Raw genomic sequence first — 20,526 nt, 5'->3', positions numbered from 1 at the left:
GTTGCACTGTGGTTGATGGGAGCTTAGTTCAACAAACCTGAGTGGCTGCAACTTGGAAGATTATTCCATGTAACAAAATAACAGAGTTGGAAAGGACCTTGAAAGTCTTTTTTATTTATTTTATTTAGTTTGTCAAATATGTACAAGGTAACAGGTACAAGTATAAACATGAACAGGGAAAATGGGTACAAATCAATGGGGACAGTAGGACAGGGACAGTAGACATGCTGGTGCACTTATGCTTGCCCCCTTTATGGACCTCTTGGTGTGGATTATTTTTAAAAAGTCATCCCAAGGCATTCATATGGTAGTAAACATTTTTTTCCCTGCACATTTCTGCTATTATCTTCTTTGAATACCATTCTTTGCATCTTTTTCATTCTTCTGATTATGTCTAGATTGCTTGATGCCTTTGACTGGTTCTATTCCATCTCTAATTAAACAGGCCTTCACAATCCATAACTTTCTTTTGAAACTCAGAGAAATGAGCAGCCTAAAACAGAAAATGAGAATTAAACCCAAGCTCTTTTTACTTGCAATATTTTATTAAATACATCAATGATCAAAAGTATATAGTATATAAGTATAAAAGTCCAGTTTTGTCCTACATGCATCAGCCTTGCCTTGCTATTTTTTTAAACAAAGAATTAAAATTTTCCGTACAAGCAAGAAACAGGTAAGTTCTAGGAATATCTGGCCCAAGTCTTACCTGTATTCGAAAGTGGTATAATTAGATTAGCAATACATGATCATGGTCATCCACTAAGGCAAAAGAAGGATAAGGAAAAAAAAAGAAAACACTAATTAACATTTCCATTTTTTTTAAAGTATATGTAGGCAATAAAATAGCAAGAACCTGCAATCCTATTTTCAATTTGGAGCTGAGATTTATTTCATGAATGTTGGTAGAAATTACTTCCTTTAGATTATGAAAACTTTCACATTTTTTCCTGTGTTAGTGCTTTTATGTTTCCCTAAAGGGTATCTTCTTTTGAGGAAAGACTTTCTTCTCCTTTCTTCACTTACTGCATATGTAACTTCTGTTACATATGACTGCAATCCCAACTGCTTGAGGCACATTTTTCAAATATGTAATAGAAACAATTACATGTAAAACAATCATACTAGATTATCACAGGGATTTGGAACATTTATTTGTACTGAAGGCTGAATTGCTCTATTAAAGGTATACAGCTTGTTTTAATTGGAAGGCAAAAGTGCTGTCTGAGCCACCAACCTTAAATGTCAGAATCTGTGACTTTCTACATCTTTCTATTACTGAATTCCCTGAAAACACTGAGGGAAAATATTGCTGAATCAACATTTAAAAATGATAAAAAAAAACAGAGAGTGAAAAGCAAACCATGTGCTGAAATGTCTTTTTAGAACACCTTGACTAGCATGCAAAATGTTGACAGATGAATAGGTCATTTATCCCATGTGTTGAATTGGCTGAATCTGGACATTTTTTGGTTTTAATTCTCTCACCTTAATGAATTATTTGGTTCTGTTAGTAGCACCACATAATTAATATTATTGGTACAGCATCAGTGTGTATATCTAGGAATATTTTTGCCTGTTGAAATAATTTGGGATATTCCAGTCTAAGCTCTAAATATTAATTATATAAAGGAAACTTCCACAACTTAGGATGTCTGTTTGGTGGACTTCAATTTCCAGAATATTCAGCAAAAGCTTATCAATTCAACCTTTATTGTCAGTGCACAACATGTGTACAATGAGATTGGCTGAGCCTCTGTTGGTGCACCTCCCCCCAACATAAATACATGTCACAGTGAAATGAAGAAAATCCCTAACCCAATAAATCATACTAACAACACACAATCGTCTACACATATATGTGTGTAACATTACATTATAATATATTGCACCAATATGAACATGTTGCACTGGCCCTGCAAGTCTATCATACTACATACTTATGATGTTACATTGCATTCAGGAGTCTAACAGCCAACTCCCTAGAGTTATCGGGAATCAAGCAGCATGTATTTCATAAATGTTATAAATAAATAAATGGAAAGAATCCTGTCAATTGATGTTATCATATCTAGTGGAAGTTTGGATATCTAGTTCACATCCAGAACTACTTTATTGATCAAATAAGCCTTAATATTAAAGTAATAAGAACTGAAGAAGGGGAAAAGTTTCTGACTCCCACATAAAGTCCAGCAATTTCATGGTGGCAATAGAGGAATTTTTCTTTTAAACTCCGCTGGTTTATTACAAACATTGCAGGAGACGGGTGGATTAACTGCTTCACCAGTTTTGAGTGTTCTCAGCAGTTGTTTCAAAGTTAGTTAAAAGTTTAGAAGATGTTATGTCCCTGACTGCATCTGGGATACCCTACTTCCTATGCCTAATGTTATCAGCTTTCCATGGAAGTAACAAGAAACAAAGACATTTTAACAACAGAACTTTTCCCCTGTCAGCACAAAAAGATACCATTTCCTACTGCTCTTCTCAACCAGTAAAATGTCTGTTATAAGATTACACTCTTATACATATGAATATTTCATTTTCCCAATTAACAAAATACCAATATCCTATATCATATACATGCACACACAAACGCACGCACACACTTTACTGTGAACATTAAATTCTGTTAAGCTTTTCCAATTTTTGCTCTTTAGAAAATAGTTTCATTTGAGGAGAAAAGCCATTTATTCCCAAAGATTAAAAAAACACACAAGGGGCGGGTGGTGGTGGGAGGAGTTCTACTCACCTCATCTTCAGTAAAGCAGATACTTCCCCTATTTTTTGATAAATTAAGGAATGCCTCTGTTTGATAGAAAACAAAATTATTTTGGGGATGGTGGTAAAGAAGACAATACAGTTTTTATTTACTGTAAATTCAGTCAACATTTGAAAAAATATAAGAACCAAAGATTAAAAACAAGTATGCAAGTATAAAACTTCAAAACTATTTTTTATAAGAAAAAATAATTGAGAAACTGTGGAGTAGTCCCACACAATGTGATCCAGCCCTGACACATGTTTATTCAAGTCATGACATGGTCCTCTGCTGAAGCCTGTGCTAATCTTTGAGGAAAACCAGCCCGCAAACCTCCTCTGAAATTGCTTTGGGTCCATTAGTTGCCTAGAGTAGGCTGAGCAAATAACCTCACCCCCTCTGCAGTAAGGGTGCCTGAGGAGAACTCCAGGGCCAAGGGTAGTGATCTGTTCATGTCAAGGGGCTGAAGTTAATATCCTCCAACTCTAAATCATGACACCACTATGTTATGTGATCCAATATGTGAATTCCCCATGTGAGTTGGGCCTTACATCACTTGACAAGTTTGAAGGTTGCCATGGCGGCCATGAACCTCTGAGCTACCTCAGATTCCATGCCAAAGAACATTATCTAGCATATTTATATAGAGACCTTTTGAGTTATTGGGTGTAAAACTACCAAATAATCTTAAGAAACCTTTTAACATTAGCTATGGAATATCATAAGGGGGGGGGGAATAATCAATATCTTGATTATGAGTTCAAGAAAACATCTTTTGTTAGGTCTATGCAAGAAAGCATTTACTTCAACAAGGGACTTCAGGCTGACATGCCTCAATAAGTCAAAGACACAATGGATTTCCCTCGATCAAGTATTTTCGACAGTGTCATAGCTAAAATATAAGAACATTAGTAAGTACTAATACTAGTAATAGGTTTCCACACTGAACAATGAACAGACTAGCCATCTTGTTTGCAAAACTGGTTGAGCCTTTTCAAGGACAATAACTTTGTAAATCTCACTTTCTAATCACTTTTGAAAACTGCCTATTAACCATCTTAAAGTTAGTAGAGATCTTTGGAATGACAAGTTTGAAAAGTCTTCATTGAGTAAGTTTATCTTCAACTCTGAACAAAACAAAAATTAATTATAAGTTGAAGAGCTTTAAAAAGTTGAAATAAACAGCAAAAGCTAAATAGACTTTTCATCTAAGAAAATTATAAATGGATTAATGGTCCAAATAAATTTGGAATATTGATTTACTATAAGATTTTAGAATTAATTATGAACAAAATAAACAGCTTCTCTTGGGAAATAGATTTAAATTAGACTTAAATTTAGAATAACTTTATTGTCACTTTGAATATATACTAATTGGCATACATTAAAATGAAATTTCATTGCCTACAGCTCTCAAAGGGTGACAACCTCTAATATACACTACATAAACATGACTAAATAAATAAATAAATACAAATGTATGCATATACCCACATATATTATATCACAGAGAAACAACACACAGTCTAGTTCAGATGTATGTTTGGATGTGAGAAAAACGAATCTTGCAATTTACCAGACAGAAGGCATAGGAAACAAAGCTTTAATAGAATCTGGTAGTCCTGCTAGAAATAGAAATTTATCTACCCTGGCTATCATAAGTCATAAAGATAAGTGATGGCTTGAGAAACAGGATACTATAGAGTACCAAAGATTCTAAGTCATTTTTAAAGACTGTTTTTAATGTCAGTTAATATTGACAGTAATACTTACAAAATGGCATGAAATATTATAATACCAGAAATGTTAAAGTAGATTTTTGAAGAATTGAATCAGGTCTTAGTAACAACAACAACAACAACATATTATAGTTACTAAAATAAATCATAGATAAATCAAACACTGTCAATAATGATGTCTGCTTCAATGGATCAACTATGTCTAAAAGATGCTAATGAAGATGTGGAACAAATGTTACTTGATAAGACAGAGAAAAAGTACTAAAATGGAACTACAAAGTCCAAGAAAATGGTTTGAAAAAGGGTACTTTACAAAAGGAATTGGCTGTAATTTTATAAAATTAAAGAGATATAAACTAAGAGAATAATCTGGAAAATATTTTCCTATTGCAACTAAAAAAGAGGCTTGTGAGAACGTTGACGAAACCTGTGCCTTGGGATAAAGAAGAATTGAAGAGAAATAAAATTCTGTGATCAAGGATTGATCGAATTAAAGATCAAGACTGTTAATTATTATTATTATTTATTAGACTTATATACCGCTTCATAGGGCTTTCAGCCCTCTCTAAGCGGTTTACAGATTTTTTTAGCAAATTGAGTCAGCAACTTGCCCCCACAGTCTGGGTCCTCATTTCACCCACCTCAGAAGGATGGAAGGCTGAGTCGACCTTGAGCCGGTGAGATTTGAACCGCTGAACTGCAGATCACAGTCAGCTGAAGTGGCCTGCAGTACTGCACCCTAACCACTGCGCCACCTCGCCACCTTGTTAAAAGCAATGTAAATTTGCTCTATTTGATGAAAGTTAAAATAAGACTTTTTAAAAAGTTCTGGCAGTTCTTTATGGACCCTCTGGTTACCCCAGGATTGAAAAGTTGATGTTTTATGGATTTGTTTATAGATTAGTGATGGGAAAAGATATCTATATGTAACTTTATGGAGGCGGGAGTTATTGTTTATACTTCTTGTGATGAAGGTTGGAAGTCAGTATTTATTTATTTTTATTATATTATTATTATTATTCTTTTCTTTTTTCATTCTTTTTTCTTTCTTTAAGAATAGTTTGTGTTAGTTTTTACTATTGTAATTAAAATTTCAGTAATTAAAATTCTTCATAATTTTTTTGTTAGTCAAAAATCAAATGATGACAATAAATAATGAGTTAAGTTACAATCAGGTTTGGAGAACAAGATACTTATACCAAGTATTAAGTTTGAAAATGCAGTTCTTTGTGCTTGGGATGTTATCCTTTTCTCTGATGTGTGTAACATCAGAACCAATTTATATATGCAAAACCAAGACATAATTCTCAACATCAAAGTAAATTCCCGAAGCAATGCCATACTCCAAGGGAAGAGGGAAATCTCATGCATAAAAGGCTGACTTGGTTGTTTACAGCTTTTAGCATCAATCTGAATATACACTGAACTTTAAAAGGTACATTATATATTTTAATCATATTATGTATATCTTTTTTCTTGGTTCTAATTAAACTGCTCTAAACTAGCTTCAGTTAAGCTGCAGGCTTAGAAAGCTTAGCCAAGAATTCTCAGAACAAAATTGCTGTAGTCTTAATGGTGCTTTCTCCGTTTACTACAAATGATAAAAAGAGATTATTTTGATTTAGATATTATTAGCATGATTATACAAGGAAGAAAAGCCTATTTATTTATTTATTTATTTATTATCTATCTATCTATCTATCTATCTATCTATCTATCTATCTATCTATCTATCTATCTATCTATCTATCTGTTTTCCATTTAGGTTACTGATATACTACCTCCCTCCCCACCATTTCCTGAGAAAGCCTTACGGGCAGTGTATAATGCACTTTAAACTTTCAGTAAAATAGTAACCAAAAATAATTAGTAAATGTTAGGTGCTTTGCTTGGAAGTGTGAATATTTTTTTCAGTAGTTTTTGAAAGACCCCCCACCACCACCATCTGGCAATCAAAGGCACTTTCATTTAAATACATATCCTTTCAAGTTGAGAGTTTTAGCATCCGTGATATCAAGAAATTAAGAAAATGTCCTATAATGTACTTTGTAGTCTATGATTTAATAAAAAGGAGGGTTTTTTTCCCCCTGAATGTTTTTTTTAGTAGTTGTACCTGATAAAAATCCAGTCTAAGGAAAAGATCAAAGATAGGATAATGAAATAGCACAGATGTAACATCAGTTCTCCTTTTGCCCTGATTTTCCACTTCATCAGAACATAAGCAAAACTTTTGATAATAGGACAAAAGCTTATCTGGCTCATCATTCTGTGACCCAGTAGCCAACCAGACAGAAGCGTATAAATTGGATATGCAAGTGATCACTTGTACTTCAACTGCTGGCATTTAAAGGTTTGCTGCTTATGATTCTATAGCCATCAAATCTTAATTCAAGAGATAATAGGAAAAACATACAAAAATCATTTAATGTATGTATGAGAGCTCATTAAAAAGTGAAAGCTAGAATATTTTGGACATGCGATGCGACACCCAGAAAAATATGCCATCCTTCACTTAAATCTCCAGGGAAAAATTGAAGGCAAACGAGGTCCAGGCAGAAGAAGAACATCATGGCTTCAAAACCTAAGGGACTGGTTTGGACAAAACTCAGCACTTTTTCACGTGGCTGTTGACAAAAATAGGATTGCCAATATGATCGCCAATGTCCGATGATGGATATGGCACAAGAAGAAGATGAGAGCTAATGTGGTATAGTTGATGAGGACTGGGGAGACTCAAGGTGAAGTCTGCCTTCAACATAGATGCTCACAAGTTGATCTTGGTCATTTTCACTCAGCCCAGGCTACCTCCTGAAACTGGAGGGGAGGGTGTTATGTTTACCACTTTGATATCTTGGAGAAGAAACCTATCAAAGAAACACTGCTAGCCAGTTTCATTTCATAGGGCTAAATAAAGATTAAGAAACTACACATTATTGTAGTGTACAGATCAGAACTCCAAGAGAACACCTTAATATCTGCTGGGATCATGTAAGTACAAATTTGAAAGGAAGCAAACAATTAGGAGGCAGTTTTAGACAAAAAGTAAAGGCTCAGTACTTTTACTACACAATCTGTTTTAAAGGAAATCAAAATGTTACAAGGATGTATTTCATTACTCTTTATTTGAAAAGAACGGTATAATTATTGTGCCAAAAATATTCTGCATATTTTTTTTCTACTGTTGATCATTTAAACTTAAGGGGAGAAAAGTTACTTTCTTCTTTTCCTCCCACAGGGAAAAAGATTAACTTTGGTGAAATTCCTATGAGAGGAGCGTGGTGTTTTTGCATTTATTTAGTGGCAATGTACACAGCGTGTGCCTGTGAGTCCATCTGCATGCATACATGCATGCTCAGTTTACATTTGTCTCTCCAGCTCTTTCCCACGCTTCAATTGGGAAGCCATCATGACGAACTAATTCCCATGCTGGTTTGTATACATTAGTCAATGCAGGCTTCTGAATGATGGAAAAATATCTTGCAAAATAAATACCACCAGCACTATTACTTTGCAACAGTAAATAATCCCATGAGCTTCAATTAAAAAAACCCTTCTAAAACAACTGGAACATACTTCCAAATGAAGGAGAAAAACTGAAACTTCTTTCACAAAACGAACATTTCTAGACTATTAAATTATGGATTGTGGAACTGCATTGTCTCATATATTTGTTATTCTATGAAGGTTGGTTGAATGGTGGTACCCATAACTTTAGTTTAAATAGAAATATTTCATTTGAGTCAGTCAGATATCCACAATGATTTTCCTTCAGTTTTGGAAAAGATGGAAAACACATTCTAAGACTGTATTATAGATGGGCTGCTATGATGATTTACATTTTTCTGGTGGCTTTTCAGGTGTGAGGCTATGGACTGTCACATTGGAACAATGTTTCCTTCTTGAGTTTTGAGCTCTGCTTAATCACTGATTCAACGTTTTCAGTGCTAAAAGGTGGCTCTCTGAATTTACAGTGTGCTACTTTCAAGGAAATGCCTGTGCCCAACACCATCTGCATCCCCATAAACTGTAACTATAGGTTTTCTTGCTGAAATCTGTTTTTTTAATTGTTTTAAAAATGAAGTGCTGTAACCATATTTCATGGACTAATGCTTTATTTCTAGATTATAATGTGTTGTCAATCAGCTCCCACACCTTCATTTTTGTAGTATGACAGTGACTGCCTATTCAACTCCTGAAGCTTTCATTTGTTCCATCAGTATGTGAAGAGCTCATTTTGCATATAGAATCCAATGCTGAAGAACATCAATAATGTAACTCATATTCTCCTGTGAAATGCCAAGCTTGACAGCAATTTCTTTACTGATTGTCCTTAATCAGTTCATCAACTTTTCTCAGGTAAAACTTATCAGTTGCTGTCATAATCTGTCCACTTCATTCTCAGCAGCATAAAACATCCTCTTTTTAATTCATGTTTATGTATTTTTGGCCCAGCAATTCCCAGTAGTCATATCAACATAGATCATCAGCTACTAATCATATTTCAGCAGTATACCATTCTACCCATTGTTACATACTCTAACCCTCATAGCTTCAACCTTAAACTGTCCACTGTAGACCTCACCCCATTACTAAGAGGTCCGTAAAGGGGACATGCATAAGCGCACCAGCATGTCTACTATCCCTGTCCTACTGCCCCCATTTATTTGTATTCATTTCTTTCATTCATATCCATGTTTATATTTATACTTGCTATCTTGTACATGCTTGACAAACTAATAAATACAAACATATTGCTTAAAGTGGACTGATTTCATGCTTTTATTTCACAAACAGTAAATATCTGTGGAGATTCTCAGTCATCTAGGTCATAGTCAGAGGTGGGATTCACTTACCTCCCCTACCAGTTCACAAATGTGAGCGCATTTGCACATGCACACGCTCACACGTGCCTTGTCTGTGCATGAGCACTGCCTTCTGCGCATGCACAGTGCTCATGGATTATGTCGGGGCAGGAGGGTGGAGCCTTTCACAGCCGCTGCTACCAGTTTGCCTGAACCAGAGAGAATTGGCTGAATACCACCTCTACTCATAGTTGTCTCAAAGGTGCTTTTTCAAAAGGCAACTGGCTGTCTTCTTCCTCAAGGAAAAAGCAGCCCAGTTGCCTTTTGAAAAAGCACCTTTGAGTTCACAAACAGTAGCAACACAAACTTTATTTATTTATCATATTTAGAAATCACCCATCTCCCTCACACAGAGACCCTGGACAATGTACAAATAAAATGTTAAAACATGTAGTAGTAGTTGTTTAGTTGTAGTTTATTCAATTTGCATGCCGCCCTATTCCCGAGAGACTCAGGGCAGCTAACAACCAAGAGAGAAGGGGATACAAATAAGAAAATAAAAGACAAGCAGATTAAAATAGGACAACAGTCGCAGCTTCAAATGGGGCTGCAAATTCATCAGCCCCAGGCCTGCCGGAACAACCAGGTCTTAGTGGCTTTGCGGAAAGCCTGGAGGGTGGTGAGGGTCCGGATCTCCATGGGGAGCTCGTTCCAGAGGGCTGGAGCAGCCACAGAGAAGGCCCTCCCCCAGGGAGTTGCCAGTTGGCACTGGCTGGCAGATGGAATTCGGAGGAGGCCTAAACTGTGGGATCTGATAGGTCTTAGAGAGGTAATTGGCAGGAGGCGGTCTCTCAAGTACCCAGGTCCGATACCATGCAGGGCTTTAAAAGTAACGACTAGCACCTTGAAGCGTGTCCAGACCCCAATGGGCAGCCAGTGCAGCTCGCGGAGGATAGGTGTCATGGGGGTGTACCGAGGTGGACCCACAATTGCTCGCGCGGCTGCATTCTGGACAAGCTGAAGTCTCCAAATACTCTTCAAGGGCAGCCCCATGTAGAGTGCGTTACAGTAGTAAAATGTAAAATGTAATCATAAAAACTGGATATAAAAATTTAAAATATGGTAAGAATATAGTTAAAAAGTGACGTTAACAGATAATATTGATCTTTCACCTAAATAAGCATCATGGTAATACTGTTCAAATTCAGTTTGGGAAGGAGCCCATCTTTCTAAATATACATTTTCTCACAATTGTAACTTTCCACCAACTGCAGTGAAAGAACATATGTTTAAAACACATATAAGGTTATAGCACATAAGTATTGCCATCTGTTGGCAAATTATATAATTGGAGACACTACATTTCATTCAACCCTCTTATTTGCATTCTGTTTTCAGGTTCCTTCAAGTGAACCCAAGAAAAATACACTTTCCAATCCTGAAAATCTTTGGTGAATTTGATACTACAGCTAGTCATGGCTTAACAGCACTAATTGGGACTGAAACTTTCATATTGAAGCAAAGAGATCATTGGGGAAAATGTCACGTGACCGCACCACTTAGCAACAACACTTCCAGTAGTCCTGGTTGTGGTTGTTAGGCAAGGATTCACACATCTCCTGGTGTGATAGAATGTGTAGATGACCTTGGGGAACGGGGGGGAAGAAATGCTGTCTAGAAAACAATGGGATAAAAGAGCCCCCAGTGGCTTAATATGTCAGACAAAGAGACTTAGGAATGACCTGCTCTAATGGATCAAGCAGTTAAAAGCAGAGATGGAAAGCCTATATTGTCAGACATGCAAGATTCTCTTAATGTAGCCTCATAATAAAGTAGAATTAATTCATTTAATAATGTCTCCTGTCTGGTTTACTGGGAGTGGCTGACACCTGTCCTGCATGAACTGTTGACTCCATATTGCTACCTCTTCCTAAGCTGGGCCTGGAAGCTCCCTTTGGCAGATGATGCCACACAACTCTTCTGCACTCATCACTTCAACTCCCTTCCATATAACCTATCATCTCCGCCCTTCATAAAGGACTGTGATGGCAAACCTACGGCACATGTGCTAGAGGTAGCACGCAGAGCCTTCTCTGTGGGCACGAGTGCCATTGCCAGCTGCTCTTTTGGTTTCCAGTGCGCATATGCACACTAGCTAGCTGCTCTTCATGGGCGCCAAAGCACTGGAAATTGGCCCGAAAAATGGACAAAACCAGGCAATAAACAGGCCATTTTTCAGGCTGGTTTTGGGTCATTTTCAGGCCATTTTCCAGACCATTTTTGTCCCAAAACAGATGAAAAACAGCCAGCTGGTCTTAGGTTTCCTGTCCTCTGGCACAGGTACATGCATGTGTATTCCAGTTTGGGCACTCAGTGCCGAAAATCATCACCATCACTGATCTAGGATATATATGCCCTTTAAATAGTTTAGAATACAAAGAGTATTGTTTCTCGCAGCACACAGGATAGGTACAGAGTAAACAATCAGAAAATAGATTCCCATTCAAGATGAAATCTTTAACACACACTTTGTTGCAGGACCACTTTATTTTGCTGCTACTCAGTGCATCTAATACCTGCTGAGTGTACCACTTACTTGTCATTGTCTCAAGACGAAACATGCAACACACAAAATCAGGAAAGTTTATTCTCTGGGTTGCGTCTCCGTAGCGTAAAACCAGGAGCTTGAGGACTTTGTCAGTGACATGCAGGCCTACAAGCAATCAGAAAACCATATGTTCTCAAATTGACACAGCATAAAAATGCTCAGCAGCTGTAAGGATTTTCTACTCCTATCATTTCACACAGAGCAACTTATTACAACAATATTGTTTGAAACAGCTAACAAATTGGAAATAAATCTGTATGTGTGATTGGGAATTGCACCAAATTACAACATAAACTACTGATGTTGGATGATTTCAGCGAAATTACTCCTATGTATATTTAAAATCCCAAGTTAAAATTCACTAATGAAAGCAATTTTGTTTTTTGTACAAATCAGGAATTTGCAGATCTCCGTGTGTGTGCATGTTCACGCATGCACACATGTCAGGCTGCATTAGTTCAGATTAGGATAACCCTTTAAAAAAATATGCTACTTCCAAGAAGCCCCAGAAAAACAAAGAATGGAATAAAGCTATCAGCAGCCTACCACCTTAAAGCAAGCCAGGGGCTTAAAAAAAGTTAAAACAAATTGAAAGAGACAGTCTTCTTTAAAAACACTTTTTTAAATAGATTTTTAAAAAGTAAACACACACTACTCCATTCTTTGTGAATTTTGTTGTGCTGTTGTTTGCTTGATCCTAAATTCCTCTGAGGAGAAAAACTTAAATCCGGCCCAAGATTAATGTATGGTAAATTTATTTATATCTCAAGTGATATTGTCATGCTTGAAATCAAAATAATATTAAGAACTAGACTCAGGTTGAAACTTGACCTTTACCTTAGCCTGTGGATAACTAAACATAATTCCCCAAAATAAAAGCATTGGGTTTTAGAAAATGGAGAAGCAGGGATGAGAGATGCTTCAGTGAATAGATTTCTCTTCACTTGCAGCTACTCAGACTTCATGACAGAAAGACAAAAACTCCAATTGTAATGGAGGGATTTTTTTATCTTGAACAATTCATCCATAAACTCTTTTACTCCTACAGAAATGAAACAAATGTTTTTAAGGTGCAATGAACTCCTCCATTCTTTTTTTTTCTTTGAGAAATAATTAAATGACCTCTTGAAGAACAGAGATTCTTATGTTTTAAAAACAATCTTATCTTAAAGGGCTCTTTCCCATCTAAGTCCCAATGCAGGGAGTAATACTACTAAATTTAGTTCTAAATGAGTTTGTTTAAATCATCTCACTGCAACATTACTGTTCTAGTGCAGTAATAGATTTTGACATCAGTGAAACAAGTTATAGTGAAAGCTAAAGATGGGATACAGGTAACCTGAATTTTGGGATTACTAGTAAAATTTCAGGCAACCAGGAAGATACTAATAAAAGAATATTTGATGCTCAGGGTTGACATGAAGAGTCCTTGGTGCTCTCAGAGATGGTTTGTTTTCTTGCAGACATTTCATTACCCAAACTAGGTAACATCATCAGTGCTACTAAGGAGTGCAGTTTGCTGTGAGTTTATATTCTGGTGGCTTGTCTGTCAGTTTTGATGAGGGTAGTTTAGAGATTCTTTAATTGGGCTGTTTGCTGTTTGCTTCTTTGGCAGTTTCTTGATTGGAATATTGTTTATTTGATAATTATTGGTCTGATGTTAACCTTGGAGTTAATCTATGCTGATCTGGTGCTGATTGCTGGTGGAGAGGAATTTTTGTTCCTTTTGGGGCTCTCTTTTACATAGCCTAGAGATGTTGCTAATGTCTATTTGTCTATTGATGGCTGATTTGTCAGAGTGCCAGAGTTTCTAGAAATTCCCTGGCATTTTTGTACTTGGCTTGATCTAAGAGGTCACATTTTCTCAATTGAAACTATGGTTAAATCTGCCTCTATGTTGTGAAATTAAAGAATTTTCATCATGTCTTCTGACTGATAGTTGGTGTTTGTGGATGTGTTCTGCCAATGTTTAGCCTTTTTGTCCTACATAGTTGTTAGGAATATAATCTAATGGTTGGGTTGGCAATATATAAAACATGTAACAATGCTATACCTGTTTCTTTAAATCATACTGTAAAATGTGATTGGTTGCTGTTTCCTCAATCGGCCATAAGAGGGAGCCAGAATGACTGTTAGCTCTCTATTTGTTAGATTCTGGGCTGATCTGATCTGAGTGTTTTGGAAGCTGGCTGTTAGACAGTGCCGTGGACTGTGGTAAGTTTTGCAACTGCTAGAAAACTTTGAGTACGGGACTGTTTGTATGATTACGGACTATGTTATTTGGATTATCCCTTAACTGAAAGACATTGATGACTGACTATCTTATCCGTGTATGACTTGGACTGTTTGATGGACTCTGATACCTCTATTTCCATGAAAGTAAAAGCCTACTTAAACTGCAGTGTCTCTGTATGCTGGTTTGTGTGTTCTCCAACAACACTCTCACAACCCTTCTCTGAACGTACTTGCTCTCCCAACGGGGAGCTTACCTAACACTAGTGGCTTTTGCAGTCCTTACATTGTATTGTGTAGATAACTCCTGTTTTTTTTTCTGGGGTTGTTGGATCTTTTGGTCTGCTTAGGATATTTTGAAGGCCTTTAGTTGGCTTGTATGCTATGCTGATTCCATGTGGTTGTAGTGGTCTGTTGGTGGTTTCTAAGATATTCTTGATTTATGGTACTGTAATCCATTTAAGGGTTTGTGTTATTTGTGCTGTATTAGGTTGTGTGACTTTTTGATAAAGTTGCGAAGATATACATTTTGTTGCAATATGTTGTACAATATAAATGCTCTATTTCCCTTTTCTGCTGTTCCGAGTTGCTGCAGTATGTTTGGGCTCATCATTGCAAAGAGGATTTTTGAGGTCTCTTTGCAACATTACTGGGCTCTCATGTTCCACAATTTTCTTTGCATAAAATATGAATACCAGTAATGAATACAATGTGGTCATTGAATGCAGAAATAAAGGATTTGACTTGATGATACTTAGAATAAGAATTTATCAAATACATTAGGATCCCCTGTTAATACTGTACTAAATTCCAATGATTTCAATGGATCTGTTTTATGAATGAATGTGTGTAGATCTATTTAACTAAAAACTTTGTGGCAGAGCATATCCTAACAATCAGTTTGGAAATTTCAGGTGCTCTGATATAGAAGAGATTTCAAGTTATTCAGTACCCTAACATAGAAGAGATGACAATGAAAGACAATTGTGCTGCTCAGGGCACTTTCTGTTGTTATTGTTGCTTTCTATAATTCCTTTCCCATTGCAAGCTTGGGAGAGTATGGATTATAGGGTTTGTCTAAATACTTCCTACATATGGGACAGAAATGGGGTCTTACTAGTTCATACTGGTTCAGCCAAATAAATAGTAACTTGCTGCCCTGGGTCACTGGAACCGCAATGACCCAGGCCTGCTCCCGAACCAGTTCTCCTATGGCAGTGACATCTTTTTGGTTCTGCACATGCGCAGAACAATTTTCATTGCAGAAATGTATTTTTTCCTTTTTTATCATTTTGCGCATGCGCAGACATTTTCAGATGCAAATTTTGCCCACCGAACCGGCAGTAATGCCAGCAGCAACCCACCCCTGATATGGGAGTGGGAAAGTGGGGAGTGAGGATGGATTTAAGATCCTTTAGCTTTGTATAACACCCCATGTATCTTTTTCCAATCTTTGTTTGTTTCTGTACAACACCCATCTTATATATAACAGAATAACAGAGTTGGAAGGGACCTTAGAGGTCTTCTAGACTTCTAGACAAATTATATATATATATATATATATATATATATATATATATATATATATATATATATATATATGTGTGTGTGTGTGTGTGTGTGTGTGTGTGTGTGTGTGTGTGTGTGTGTGTGTGTGTGTGTGTGTGTGTGTATGTATTTGTATTTGTGCTGATAAATAAATAAAGGGAGACTAGTATAGATCTATTTCAAGCTATTCAAGCTATCTATTTATATATATAAACCCTAAGCAACCACAATAAAACATAAAATAATAAAAATCACTAATAAAACTGCCAATGTCCCAAAACCAAACACTTCTTCATACTTCAACTCCAGCATCATCCTACCCCAACACTTCCCAATGTCAAAGTTTCCATAACAGGAAGACCTGAGCTCAGAATCTAGTAGGGGAATCTGATGTTGTAGAAAATCTGGAAAATCTGTGGAAAGTTCTCCACAGTCTTTTAAATTCTTGGAGTGAAAGTTTTCCATTAGCATTTATCTGTATTTGTAATCAAATCCCTTTGTAGAAAATCTGATGTGTTATGAAACTTGGAACTATAATTCTGCTTCTTTTTATAAGAAAGCAGTAGGGGTGGGAGTATTTGAAGTGTAATCCACAATCAAGACAAACAAGTATTGCTTTTAAATGGTTTTACTCAGATAGATAGCCTTGAGGTACAGTATTAACCAGATTGTTCTAAGAAACCTAGAATATTTGCTAAATTGAGAACAGGAAAATAATTTTATTTGGGGTTATACTTTCCACTGTTTCAGAAAACGAAACAGACTTTGCTACATACATATTAGTATTTTTTTCAGGCAAATAGAAACTTTTCTTCAGTTCATTAACTATACTGTTTGCTGCTTGCCTTTAAGGACTGCACAGCATGGAGTTTACCATTCAGGATTATACTATATTGCCTTGATTATTACAATACCCTCCTTTTATTTCTATTGATGCAGTATGTTGGTGATAAGAATCATAGTATTCTTAGAGAGCTAACAATTTCCTCCTCTCTTCTTCCTTGTCACCTTCCTTCTCCTCATCCTCTCTGGCATTTGCCTCTTCCTTTTTTACTTCCTCACATGGGAAACCAATACTGTAACTTGCACTGCCATCTAGACTTGTAAATGTTCATCTTAAAAGTACATTAGTGGATAGTAGCATCTTCTGTACAATATGATGGATTCCATATATAAGTACATCCATCAAACAATTCAGTTACAACTCAGAAACTGAGGAAGTGAAGGGTTTTTTTTAAAAAAAAATCCTTCATTATTCGGCAGATGGCAGTATTAAGACAAAGAATTTTGAAGTTGTGTTCCATGGGAATGAGTGAAAATGAAACCAAAATTGAAATCAATGATTTTCCATTAAAAAAAATTGGCACAGAGGAAAAAGCTACACTGTTGATTTCTACTTTATTTTTTAAAATGTATCAGACTTCAAAAATAACTTTGAATACATTTTCAAGGAACATCAATTTATCAACTACCTGTTTCATGCACAATTCTTCGCAAATTTGAAACAGTTAGGAATCCAGAATTATTTTCATCCTCTCTTCCAAATATATCCTGAAAAATATTTATATTTAAGATAATATATTAAAACAGGGAAAAATATATTTGTAGTTACTATGGAAGATCACACTTTTCTAATGGCACAAAGGCTGGGAACTGAAATATACGTAGTTTAATAATATAATATTATTAACAGTTTAACAAATAATAGGACAAAAAGATAGTCACGGCAACAGTTAAGAAACTAAGTGAATAAATTCCATACATACCCCATATTTCCTGAAAGTTCTCCATAGTCTTTTAAATTCTTGGAGTGAAAGTTTTCCATTAGCATTTATCTGTATTTGTAATCAAGTTTTAAATCAGGTGTGATATAAATGAAGCCATACAGTAGATATAAATGAGGAATAGATATAAACTGCAGCTCACCTTGGAGAAGCATCAGAATCTGGATTTTTGCCTTAATGACTACTATATTGTGACACAATTCTTTCTAAACTGAAAATAACTTTCTAAACTGAGAATAACTACAAGTTTTAATGCCTCTCTAATCAAAGCAAAGTAAAACACCTCAAAGCTAATGCCTCTCCAGGTGCAGAGCAAAAACTTGATGGGAATCTATATGAGATATCTGGTTTCCATCCAGCAGGTAATACTTCTCTATGTGTGTTTTTAAATAGGAGATGGATCACACTGCTTAAGAGACATATATGCCTTATGCAAAATACCATGTGCCTCAAACAGCAGACCTGAATGTGTGGTAGCTCATCTATCTGATCTGTTGAGCTCCCTCCCAGAATGCCTCTGGTAGTAATCTCTGGCCAGAGATTACTACCCATCTATCTATCTGCTGTCTAAGTCAGCAGGATTTGCAACAGCAGAAAAAAGCCTACACAACTCCCTAATCCACAATACAGAGTAAGGGATTTGGTACAGTGTTTCCAGAGACTCCTATTTTTTTCTTGTTCTAACGGCAAATACTATTTGAAGTATTTATAAATTTGATGGAGAGAGAGAGACAGAGACACAGACACAGACACAGAGAGACAGAGACAGAGACAGACAGAGAGGCAATTCAGAAGGAAATAAAAGAAAGAGAGAAATACCTGTAGGTAGAAAAGACTATTGCTCAACCATTTAGAATAACACATTAGGTAGTAATGAAGCACAGCACCAAATTTTGGAGCCAATGCTTGAGCATCTCTTTACTTCCCAGCATGTAACTGAGGCAGTTAATGGTGGTCTGATCACAGCAGCCTTCTAAATTTGCCTTTCCAATCTAGACTTTTACATAATTGTTTAACAGTGTATACTAAAGGTTACTTGTCATTATCAGAACTCTATATAAACATTTCAAGGCTAAAATTGTCTGTCAGGATGAAGCAATTTTGACTGCATCCATTCTACCCTTTTCAACCTTGAGTTTGAAGGTACTGATTTTCTTTTTTATTCCAAATGCAGCAGAAAAGTAAACTTTATCAGATTTTTAGAATAGCCACCTCAAGTCACTGGGAATTGGGTGGCAGACACATTTAATAAATTATTAATATTATAGTTGGTTTCATAGTCAGCCAGATATTTAGACTATATTGAGCCATTCCCAAGGATCTGGGATGGGCAAATGTTATTAAAGGTATCATCACATCACTGTTCCAAATAAAGAATTGAGTGATGGTGATTTCATCAAAGCTGATGGTATTCAAGTGGTGCTCCAGATGTTTGGGGTTGCATTTAAGGTGTCTGTTACTATTAGTACTATCTTTGCTTTCTTTTGCCACAGCTGTTCTATTTATATTTGCAGATCATTGTATTTTGTGATTTTCTCCAAATCTTTCCTTATATTATGCTGTGTCTAGATATTACAACTTCACAATCCAGACTTTTTTTGTTGTTTCTTATTGACAATTGTTAAGTCTGGAATGGCACATGGCAGGTACTTGTCTGTATTTTAAAATCTCAGAGTACTTTATCTTCTTCATTTTCTGTTATTTTAGTTTGTGGTCCCACCATTTTTTTCTGGCAGGCAAATGGTACTTCTTGCAGGCATTCTAATACACTATTATTGCTACTTAGTCATGCCAATGTTTGTAGTTATTCCCTCTTTCCTCAACTTTCCTGCTCTTAACCATTTCCAGGTCTTGTGTTATCTGCTTTGCCTGCTAATTTTTTTATGTCCGGATATATAATGCTCTGCCTTGCCATGTCTCTTTTCTATTTTTATTTGGTCTTTCTTGCCAGCCAGTTTGATATCTTCAGTATTCAGTAAGAATAACTGATGTACTAGCTTCAGGGCATCTTCTTCATTATCCTTCAAATAGTTTTCCAATGCCCTTTTATCTCTTCTGATGTACTTGCAACTTTCCACACCCACCTATACTACCCAGTAAGAAGAGCCTGTCAATGTCACTACATGGATGAAAGGTATGATCATTGTTATTATTTTTCTATCTTTTGGAAATCACAAATCTCAGGCCAATTGAAGAAGAGAAATGATGCTCATTTATTCAGAAAAGACAGATCTAGGGAACTAGTAATAATACTAAGATTCTTAATAATGAGATTTCTATATAAATATCTTGAAACAATCTAGTTTGGATGTGTGAGAAACAATCCTGCCAGACTAAGTTTATCTATTTTTTTAAAAAAAATCTGGCACTTTCATTGTAGGAATGCTATAAATGTACTGTTATCTTTACTTCAGAAAAGCATCACAAAGTACTTCATGTCATTCTGATTAGCAAGGCCATTATGTTTGGCTTGATGGCAATTGGGTAGATGCAGAATAAGTTCAAATAGAAAGTACTCATCAATGGTTCCTCATCAAACTAGAATGAAGTATCAAGTGAAGTGCCACAAGGATCAATACAGGTTCCTGTTCTCTTCAACATCACTTTGATTAAGAACTGAAGGGAATGCTTATCACTTTTGTAGACAACACATATTTGGATGGGATAGCTAATATGTTAGAAGATGGGAACCTACTTCAAAACAGACTTTCTAAATTAGCAGAACATGCTGACAATAACAGAATGAAAATCATCAGAAATGTGTTCTTCCCTTGGGAAAAAGAAATCAAACACAGTATAGAACAGAGGATATCTGGTTTACTAATAGTATTTGTGAAAAAAAGTGCCAGAAAATGTTGATGGCTACAAACCATGTATTAGGCACTGAAATGATATAGTTCCAAAGGAGATTAAATGCAGGTTTAAGATTTAGCCACAGAAGTATACTTGGTTTTCTTTCCGTGGTTTCCTGCATTCCTCTATTGGTCATACTCTGTTTTTTTACATTGTATCCAATCTAGCTCACTAAATATTAAGAAGCAGTCAGATAAATTGG

The 20,526-nt window shown here is 35.9% G+C and overlaps 1 protein-coding gene across 3 annotated transcripts in view; it reads right to left on the bottom strand.

Annotated features, from left to right (window-relative positions):
• Window positions 1-96: 96 nt before the first annotated feature.
• The window catches only part of CAPN13 (calpain 13), a 92,927-nt gene continuing 72,497 nt past the window's right edge, over window positions 97-20,526 (bottom strand). For 2 of the 3 annotated variants that reach the window (XM_087717877.1, XM_087717878.1), the window contains 6 exons: window positions 17,454-17,522; window positions 17,160-17,238; window positions 11,896-12,012; window positions 2,750-2,805; window positions 710-762; window positions 97-493 (listed from right to left, as the gene is read on the bottom strand). In XM_087717877.1, coding sequence (XP_087574003.1) covers window positions 736-762; window positions 2,750-2,805; window positions 11,896-12,012; window positions 17,160-17,238; window positions 17,454-17,522 — 348 coding nt within the window. In that variant the 3' untranslated portion in view covers window positions 97-493; window positions 710-735. Of the gene's footprint in view, window positions 494-709; window positions 763-2,749; window positions 2,806-11,895; window positions 12,013-16,039; window positions 16,163-17,159; window positions 17,239-17,453; window positions 17,523-20,526 lie in introns of those variants that run through there. The other variant, XM_087717879.1, reaches the window with a different exon arrangement.

The sequence above is a fragment of the Thamnophis sirtalis genome, unplaced genomic scaffold (assembly GCF_051295495.1).
Source record: "Thamnophis sirtalis isolate CommonGarterSnake01/CBP01778 unplaced genomic scaffold, rThaSir2_p1.2 scaffold_6, whole genome shotgun sequence".
In the NCBI taxonomy this organism is placed as follows: Eukaryota; Metazoa; Chordata; class Lepidosauria; order Squamata; family Natricidae; genus Thamnophis; species Thamnophis sirtalis.
This window is presented reverse-complemented; position numbering and strand designations above follow the sequence as displayed.